At 46.9% G+C, this 10,016-nt stretch overlaps 1 protein-coding gene across 1 annotated transcript in view; it reads left to right on the forward strand.

Annotated features, from left to right (window-relative positions):
* Positions 1–3,329: 3,329 nt before the first annotated feature.
* Positions 3,330–10,016, forward strand: part of Pla2g4c (phospholipase A2, group IVC (cytosolic, calcium-independent)) — a 29,397-nt gene continuing 22,710 nt past the window's right edge. The window contains exons 1-4 of the mRNA XM_013510120.1: positions 3,330–3,459; positions 4,435–4,634; positions 6,262–6,373; positions 6,564–6,724. Coding sequence (XP_013365574.1) covers positions 4,588–4,634; positions 6,262–6,373; positions 6,564–6,724 — 320 coding nt within the window. The 5' untranslated portion in view covers positions 3,330–3,459; positions 4,435–4,587. The remainder of the gene's footprint in view (positions 3,460–4,434; positions 4,635–6,261; positions 6,374–6,563; positions 6,725–10,016) is intronic.

The raw sequence follows: 10,016 nt of genomic DNA on the forward strand, positions 1-10,016 counted from the left end.
ATTATCAGGGCTGTGCAGTAGCTAATTACCTACCTTATCCCAGTTCCACACACACTGACATCATGTCCATAGCTAGAAATCAACCCTAGTGGGGATATTGACACCCACCAAGGAAACCGGCAGAAGTTACATGTTAGGGTCTCCTTCCACTTCAGAAGTCAGTTGTTCAAAATGTACCAGCACGCCACCGGGCACACACACACACACACACACACACACACACATTATACAAACAATATGTCTAGTTACTTCATTGTGTGCGTTAACTTTTGAAGGACAAAGGAAACCACATGAGGTTACTTCCACAGAAAGAGTCCGAAGAAAGGAACAGAAGAGAAAAAATGTTTTCACCATCAATCTTTTTGTCCTGTTTGATTGTTACCTGGTAATATGAACTGATAAGGCTGTAGGGAGAATTGTTTACTGAGCCCTTGCCGGAGGGCTATGTCATCACTTAGCGTTTCGTTGTCTGGCCAGCCCCGGCCCCGTGCCGAGCTGTGCCAGTCCGCAGCACAGCGAGGTCATGCACCACTGCACCCTGGCAATGCCGCTAATGCAGGCCAAGTTCCTGAGAAGGGTGAGTGGGAACAGAGTACACAGAACTTTTCCTAAGAAGAACCCTTCTTATCTTCGATCCTGCCTTTTACTGTTTCTCTTGTAATCTCACAAGGACCTTAACTTCACAATGGAGTAACGGTGACTTCAGCGGTGCTGCAGCACATAAGACCTTCACCACTCTGTCACCCCTAAAACATGAATAAACCCACTCACTCTCCAAGCTGGACTGGTTTAGGGTACGCTGTGAAATATCTGGTCATTCTTTGGAAAATCGGTGCCCTCTCAACTTGGAGGCAGAGGTCTCTTTATGTCTTTCCCAGGGAAACTTAGGAAACAAAGATAACATTTCGATGGTACTTAGTATGTGTGAGGCAAGTTGTAAGCACTTTGCATAAGTCTTCTCAGGAGGCAATGCTATTATTTATCTTGCTTTACACATGAGGACCCGGAAACCCTGACAAGTAACTATGATGTGCAACAATGAGTAAGAAGCAATACTTTCTGCTGTTAAAGCAAATCGGTATTTGGGTGCCAAGTTTGGGCCAGAGTAAGGAGGAGAAAGGAAGAGAGAGGATATGGGAGAGAGTGAAGAGGAAAGCAGGGTACAGTAGATGAATAAAAGTGAAAGAAAGGGACCTTTGGTGAAGGTGGAGGTAAGGGGCATTGTACTGAAGCCTCTCTTTCTATGCAGATTTTCTCTTGGGCAGGTTCTCCATTATTCCATTCTGGCATCCCAGCCACTTTCATCCCCAATCTAGAGGACAGGGAGCTGTGAGCCAGAGACAAGGGTGCAGCTTTTCGTGGTTGGTGACTGCTGGGCCAGTATCCACATGGTGGCTCCCAACCTCCAGGCCAGCTTATTCTCAGAACTCCTTTCTGCCCTGAGAGAGAAGGGAGACAAGAGAGCAGAGAAGGAAAAGGGGAAAGAGGAAGGAGGAATGGAACAAGCTTTGAGTGTCCAAGGGAGTGAAAATGAGGACTTAGGTTTAAGGAAAATATTCAGCTGGATATGGCAGCCCACGCACTAATCCCTGCTCTCCCGAAGGCTGAGGCAGGCGGATGGCAAGTTGGAGTCCGGCTTCCGGAACTTAGCAACATGGCAAGAGTCTATCTCAGAATAAAAAATTTTAAAAAACCCCAGGGCAACGGCCCTAGGTTCAATCCCCTGGAGCACAAAAAATAAAAAGGAAAAAAGAAAAAGAGTGAAAAAGAAGGCAGAGAGAGGAGAGATGGTAGGAGAGGTGGCACAGAGAGAAAGAGAACCTGAGGAAGAAAGAGAATATGGGAGGGGCATGTTGTAGTCGGGAGTTTATAAGGAAAATAATTACATATAAGACCCATAATTATAAGATTATTTTATAATATTCACCCAAAGAGTCATACACAAGAGAGTACAGGAAATCTGTCCACACACTAAAAACCAAAACAATCCAACAGAGGGCCTGGATCCCACGGCAATGTCCTGCATGAGTCCAGCTGAAGACCTAGAGCCCATGACAATGTCCCCCACAAGTCCAACTGGAGGCCAACAGCCCATAAAAATATCTCACGCAGGACTGTTTCAAGGATCTGCGCTGGGAAGGCCCAAAGATCAGCGGTGGAAGCTAGAAAGTCTGCGCCAGTGGGATCAAGGATCTGTGCAAGCAGGCTGAGGGATCTGCACTGGAGCCAAGAAGCAATGCTCAAAGTAAGAACCAGAGCTCCCCCAAAGTGAACTGTAGCCATTCTCAACGACAAGGTCCCGAGCTTCTCTGACAATGGGAACAGCCAAGTTCATCAGGAAAGTCAGCATGACAAGCTCCTCCAGGAAAACCAACAGCTCCCTACAGCTTCTAAACTTCTTCCTCTCCAGTTCTGCCTCTTACGCTGCTGGCAACAGTCCTCAGCTGGGCCTCCCACACCCAGCACATGGCTGGTTCAGTTCAGCTGGGGGTTACAAGTTGACCACCAGCTGTCAATCCACCACAGGGCACATCAGTCTCACCAGATGGGGAGCCCTGGGGGAGTCGTTTCCAGGTTCTTGGTATCCAGAACAGAGTGTGGAACAGGACACTCAAAAGAAGGAAGACTAAGATTTATTGTAAATGGACTAATAAGTGTAAGTGAAAGATGGAAACGAGGTGAATGTACGTCCAAACCTGCTGGGCGGTGGGGGTAAAACCACAATACAGTGAGGTTGGAGGGAAGCCTGGGTCATGTACTTTTGGTTTTGAGTATACCTAGGGTTGCGGGGGGGGGGGTGTGGGGTGACCTTTATTTCTTGGTTTTCTGATACTTTGATGTAGTCTTGTTCTGTTTGCTACCTCATCAGCACAGGGAAAGGGGGACAAAAAGGGGAGAGATGGCAGAGTTCAAAGATAAGCACAACCCTGTGCTTCTATGCATGTGCAATATCATTTCCATCTCAGAGAGACAGAATTTTTCTTTGTCAGGGGTTATCTCAAAAAATCTGGGAAAAACAAAGATAGCTGGCAGCAAGGCATGAGCAAATACCCCAGAAGATCCTGAAAAATAAGAGAAATTGGAAATGCGCATAGGAATAGGGAGTTTGCCCTCTATGACAGATAACAACACATAGCCATTGGTTCTAAAAATATAGTACAGTTGTAGTTTGATGCTGACTCAGCAGCTGTTTTAACATATGTGGGACGCTCCTCCCAAGATCAGGGTTCAGACCCTCTTATGCAATTTCCAGTTCTACACCACACCCTACTGGCCCAGGCAGGTGGCCAGAGATGAAAACAAAGGCATCTCGCCAACCTGACTCCAGGCTTTTCTGCAGGCATTTGCCCACCAATTTGAAGAGACACGCCCTGGCTCCAAATATATATTACAGCTTTCTGCTCTCTGCGTTTCTTCTCTCTCTGCTTCACTCAAGGCTGGTGGAGCACCCCAGGGTCCGTAAGTACCAAAAACTTTAAAATTTTCACCTTGTGCTCATGTTACTGAGGCTCAGCCTGCAGTCTGATTGCTGACAGTGAGGCCTCTGCTACCCCCAGGAGACTCATGCAGATGTGTCCTTTGCTAGGGGCTCCAGCAGCTGGTGGCTTCCTAGGATAGTAGCTAAACTGTCAGAGAAAGTCAGAGTTTCATTCTAAACATGTGATACTGCAGGAATAGGTCAAGTTATAAATGGAATGATAGCAATCTCAGGATTTATGTTTTCCTTTGTTCACCCTGAGCTACATCCCCAGCCCTCTTGGTCCCTCTTGTATTTTCATTGTGAGACAGAGTCTTGCCAAGTCCCTAAGATGTCCAGGCTGGGCTCAAACTTGCAATCCTTCTGCCTCAGGCTCCTGGAGTGCTGGGATTATAGACATGTTCACCACCACTCCTGGTGTAGGATTTTAAAAATCCTGTGTTGGGTGTGTGTGTCACCTTAATCCTCCTGATCATGGACAACAACAACTCCAACTAGTAATTCCTTCGCTAGAGTTAATTTTGCCCGCAGGGTTTTGCCTGTTTTTTTTTCAACCCCTTCCACAGAGGGGAAGCAGTAAAAGCTCACCATCATCAGCATCCCAGCTCTTTCATTCAAATCCACAAGGATTTGAGACAGGGGCAAGGCCTTGCATCTATGGGGAATGTCAGGATTAGGGTAGGGCGAGGACTGGTCAGGGGCCTCAGCAAGACCTAAAAGCTGCTGCCTCTGTAAAGCCACGTGTGCCCCCTGCCCACTGCCCACCAGGAAGCCAGCGATCTCCTGGGCCTTCAGGCAAGTGGCGGGCAGATATGGGGTGAACAGATGTCTTCCTCCTGGATAGCCGGTACTGCACCCACCCTAATATTTTTCCTGACTATTTGAATATGATCTGTGATGTGTATTAGGTAACCAGTTGCATGGGATAGATGGATTGATGACTAATCTTTTTAAAGGAATATTCATCTGTAATCATTCTCACTGTGAGAAGTCAGGATCAAAACCCAGAGTGCCTTCCAGATCCACTGCGCCGTCCACACAGCGGGAAGTAGGTGTGCCAGAGGCAAGGGACGCACTTAAAAGAAAATTAATTGAGGAAATTAGACAAGATGAATCCCGAGAAGTTCTTCAAATTACCATCATTCAATAAAACTAGGTGAGTCACAAATGTCATTTTAAACTTTCCAGTCGTATTTTATGAGGCAGGAGGAAACAGGTGCAGGTAATTTTTATTAATTTTTTACTGTGATAAAACGCATACGTTACATTTGCTGTTGTGGCCATGGGTTGTTTTTGCTGTTGCTGGTTTTTGCTTGTTTGTTTATTTGTTTGTTTGTTTTTTGAGACAGGCTCTCTCTAAGTAATTCAGACTGGACTTGAACTCACTACGTAGCCCAGGCAGACTTTGAACTCACAGCGATCCTCAGCCTGCCAAGTGCTGGGATTATAGGCGTGCACCACCATGCCTGGCTGTTGTGACTATTTTAAAGTAAACAATTCAGCGATGATTAGTACATTCGTGAGGCATTATGACCGCCATCTCTATCTGGCCCCAGAATATTTCATCAACCCCAAAGGAAACTCTGATCCAGTGGAGCATCACTTGCATTCCTCCCTCTCCCTGGGTCCTGGCAACTACTGACCTGCCTCCTGTCCCTGTGAATTTGCCTGTTCTTGATGTCTCGGATACAAGGAATCATATAAGATGTGGCCTTTGTGTCTGGCTCTGTCATTTAGCACCATGTTCTCAAAGTTCGTCCGCTCTGTAGTATGTATGCCGCAGAGCCTCTTCACGGCTGTCAGTTTGTGGCACAGGTGGACCGTATTTTATGTGCTCATCACTTGACAGACTTTGCGGTTGTTCCTCCTGTTTATCCCCCAGTACTAGGGATTGAACCCAGGATCTTTACACTGAGCTATCTCTCCCTTTTTTATTTCAAAACTTGATCTCATGAACTTGTGATACTTCTGCCTCAGTCTCCGAACGTGCCAATTGCAGGCACGTGCTATTGCACTGGCTTGTGTCTCTACTTTAGCTGAACGAGTGGCGCTGCTGTGAATATCATAAGCTTGCAAGCACCTGCTTTTAATTCTTTTGACTCTGTTCCTAGGAGTGAAATTGCTGGGTCATACGGTAATTCTGTCTAATATTTTGAGGAAATGCTGAAGAACTGCACCATGTTGTTAATAGTATAAGCCATCTCTTAGTACCCAAGGGAGGTGGGTTCCAGGACCACCCGATGTTCCAGTCCCCCTACAGATTACCAAGTCCTCAGATGTTCCAGTCCCCTATGTAATCATCATCATCATCATCATAATATAGTATATAATACTGTGTACTTTAAATCGTCTCTAGGTTACTTACAATACCTTATACAATATTAATACTGTGTAAGTAGCTGTTACTCTATATTGTTTTGGGAATAATGACAAAGAAAAGGTCAGCACATCCTTAGTCCAGACGGTGTTTTCCTCCTTGTTTCTGACCTAAGGTTGGCTATATTCATAGGTGCAAAACCTACAGATAAGGAGGAGCACCTGTATTTGTATTCACTAGACATAAAATGTGATAAAAACTTCAGCAAGTCATCACTATCAGATGTACTATATTTTCTTACGTGTTCAATTCTGGTGCACATGTCCCATCCGGGCACTTTTGCGTTTCATTGCTCCGCCCGGGGCTGCTGCCTACCTTCTTGGACCGCACTGCTCCAGATCAACTGTTTCATTCTTTCTCACTGTGATTTTTCTGGAGTTTATTGTTTTTCTTTTGTTCTGGGAAGCAGTAAGGTTTCCATCCTCTGCGGGCTGCAGAAAGAAGAGCAGGAGGCTGTGGAGAAACGCAGCTCCCAGGTGTTGGCGGCTCTGAATAAGCTGAGCACCAAGGCCAAGGAGGTGAGCGAGGGAGACGCTGGGGACCCCAGGGTTACATCTTCTGCACCTGGAGTCCAGCTCAGCCAGGATGAGTAGAAGGGGATGAGATAGAGCATGCAGACTCGCACTGCCAGAGCGGTGACGCGGGACAGGCGGCACCTGACTCAAGACAGAGTCTTAGACCCTATCTTGTTCTCAACCCTATCTGCAGGCTTGGAACCTCTCCAAGGCCCAGGCACCGGTCATTGCTGTGCTGGGCTCTGGCGGGGGGCTGCGGGCCCACTTCGCCTTCCTCGGGGTCCTGAGTGAACTGAAAAGACTTGACCTGCTGGATGCCGTCACCTACCTCTCAGGAGTCTCGGGGTCCACTTGGTAAGTGTGCGGGGCAGGGTGGTTTCTGAAGTCCAAATGAGAGGTTTTCCCTCCCAACACCAAACGCATGTCCTTTTCTTTTTTCTCCTTCTCTTTCCCTTCCTTCCTTTCCTCCTCTCCTTTCCTTCCATCCTTTAGTCACTGCTTCCTTTACTTCTGCCTTCCTTCCCTCACCTCCTTTTCTTTCTCCCTCTTGCCCTCTTTTTCTCCCTCCCTCCCTCTCTCCCTTCCTTTTCTCCACTACTTTCCTTCCTTTCTTCCTTCCTTTATTCCTTCCTTCCTTCCTTTTCCTCCCTCCCTTTTCCTCCCTCCCTCCATCCCTTCCTTCCTTCCTTCCTTGCTTGCTTCCTGCCTTCATTCCTCCCTCTTTCCCTCCCTCCCTCCCTGCCTAGCTGCCTGCCTCCCTTTATTCAGTCCTTCCTTCCCTCTTTCCCTGGGGATTGATCCTTCGCACTGAGCTGCATCCCCAGCCCTTTTCTATTTTTTATTTTGAGAGAGGGGGTTGCTAAATCCGTTAGTTGTCTAGACTGAACTCAAACTTTCGATCCTTCCTCGGTGTCCCAGAATGCTAGGGTTACGTGTGTGAACCGCCACACCTGGCTTCTCTTCTTCTCTTTTTCAATTAAAAGATAACTGTACAGGGGCTGAGGATTTAGCTCAGCGGCAAAAAGCGCCTGCCTGGCAAGCACAAGGTCGTGAGTTCGGTTCCCGGTACCGGAGGAAAAAAAAAAAAAAAGATAACTGTACATCAGTGTGGTGTTTCATCACATATACACTGTATGGACCACTCCAGATACTTACGTTATCTAGCATCTCAAACCTTTATCATTTCTTTGTGACAAAAACATTCAAAATCCTCTCTCCTACATATTTTGAATTGTATGGTACAATAATGTAAACTATACTCATTGCCTGCGTGACGGAACACTAGAAATTATTCCTTCTATCTGGCTGTGCCTTTGCAGACGATCTCTGTTAATGAACTTCTCCCCCTACGCTGTTCTTCCCACCTTTCTACCTGCCTGTGTTCTGTTCTGATAAAGAGTATTCTTCTGTCTTTTTCTTTTTTTCCTCCAAGTGCCGGGGATGGAACTCACACTGAGTTCCATCCCTGGCCCTTCCTTTCCTTTTTCTCTTTTATTTTGAGACAGGGTCTTGCTAAGTTGTTCATGTAGGACTTGAACTTGTGATTCTTCTGTGTCAGCCTCCCAGAATGCTGGGATGACAGTTGTGCACCATTGCATCTGGATCCGCTGTCTTTTCTGACATTTCTCCAACTCTCTGACACCATGGGGTAGGGTGTCCTGCGATTTAATTTCATCCTGCACTGTCCACCTGGAGTGAGCATCCGCCCCCCCGCCCAAAACCACTTCTACTCAGACACCTGAGGCGAGCTCCTGGCCACCAGCACTTCTGATAGATGGAATATAAGTTGGGGATTCCCAGGACTTCTTCCTAGGTTTGACAATTTCCTAGAATAGCTTACAAAACTTTGAAGCACACTTTTATTATGTTGTCTGGTTTATTAAAGGGGGCAATTCAGGGGCAAATGGAAAAGGTGACAGAACAAGAAGACGTGTGTAGCTACCACCCTTCTCCCCACGCACAGCCCTCCCTGCATCCCCGGGCGCTCAGCCCAGGCACTGTCTGAGCCTATTGTTTACGGCGTTCTCTGCAAGCTTCATTACACATGCATGGTTGACCAAACCATTGGCCACTGGGGATTGAGCCCAACCCCCAGCTCCTGTCCCTTCCCTCTCCCCCAGAGGTTGGGGGCTGCTGAAAGTTTCAAGCTTCCAGCTGTGATTTGACCTTTCTAGTGACAGCACCCATCCCAAAGCGATTCGAGGCCCCTCTGCCTCCAAGAGCCATCTTAGAAGAAAAGGTGTGCCCACCACTTTCATCCTCAGGAATTTCAAGGTTTTAGGAGTTCTGTGCCAGGAACCCAGGACAAACACCAAATGTCTCTCTCTTATGCCACAAAAGACCCAGGACAGACATAATAATTATTTGCTGACATTAAAGCACCTTTACACGTTCAGGTAGTTTTTACACTTTAGGTGCATAGACTGTGGCTTCCTGTGACTTCGCAGGCTTTATGTAGAGAGCCACATTAAGTATGTGCAGGACTTTCTCCGGTGCCAGGCCAAATGACAGGTAGGAAGTACTCATGCCTGGGCACCTGCTTCCAAGCCCGGGGCGCACACTCCTGGTCAGTCTTGGCACCTTTTCAGTGCAGGAGGTAAAGGCTGCACTGGGTTTTGAGCTGGGTATGGAGAGTGAGGTTAGTAGGGATCAAGGCGTAAACAGCAGAGCCGCAGAGCTTGGTGAGGCAGGTCCGGCAGGGTCACACCTGGAACTCCTACGTCCTCCCAGAGGTTAACATGCTAAGTGATGGGGCCTGAGGGTTAGCAGGCCTGCCCTGTTCCCAACCTGAAGGCTGCTGTTAAACTCCGAAGCACAAGACTTCTCTCCTTGTTGCTCCTTGGAGGTCCACCATGCTGCAGCCTGTGAATAAGGAGGCGGGCTTGCATTCCAACAGCTTGGTCCCAATCCTGGACCCCCGGGCTCCTTAACTGTCAAAGAGGTAACCGTATTGACCTCATGGGGCTGTTGTACTAAACAGTGCAACACACATGAAGCATCCAGATCAGAGCTATCCAATGGAGATATAACTCGAATCACATTTGTCCATTTGAATTTTCTCTAGTAACCTCAGTGAAAAAGTAAAAAGAAACCATGACACTAATCATCACTGTATATTTTCTTTTTAACCCAGTATATCTGAAACATTAACATTTGGCACAAAAACACTGCAGAAATTAATGAGGTGTTTGACATTCCTGTTGTCAAACTGTATACTCTCAGTGCATTCCAATTTGGATGCCGAAGTCTCCTTGGACCATGAATGTACATTTGAAATAGGAGCTTTTCACTGGGTGCGGTAGCACATGCATGTAATCCCAGCTCTCGGGATACTGAAGCAGAAGGATCACAGGTCTGAGCCCAGCCTGGGCAGTTTAGGGAGACTCTGTCTCACAATAAAAAATTAAAGGGTTTGGGAATATAGCTTAATGTAAAGGACCTTGGTTCAACCCACAGTATGGGGGGAGGAAGGTTTCACATTCAACTTGTTCCAAATGTGCTTCAAAGTTTCCCAATAACAAAATGGAATATCAGTGTTTAAATAGGAGTTCAAATATTTATTGAGTGAACAAATGGATGTAACCTGTAATAGGAGCTAGCAAGCAAGGTGTTCCTCTTTGAAAAATCCTCTCTACCAAGGATTGTT

The sequence above is a fragment of the Chinchilla lanigera genome, unplaced genomic scaffold (assembly GCF_000276665.1).
Source record: "Chinchilla lanigera isolate Chin_1 unplaced genomic scaffold, ChiLan1.0 scaffold00208, whole genome shotgun sequence".
In the NCBI taxonomy this organism is placed as follows: domain Eukaryota; kingdom Metazoa; phylum Chordata; class Mammalia; order Rodentia; family Chinchillidae; genus Chinchilla; species Chinchilla lanigera.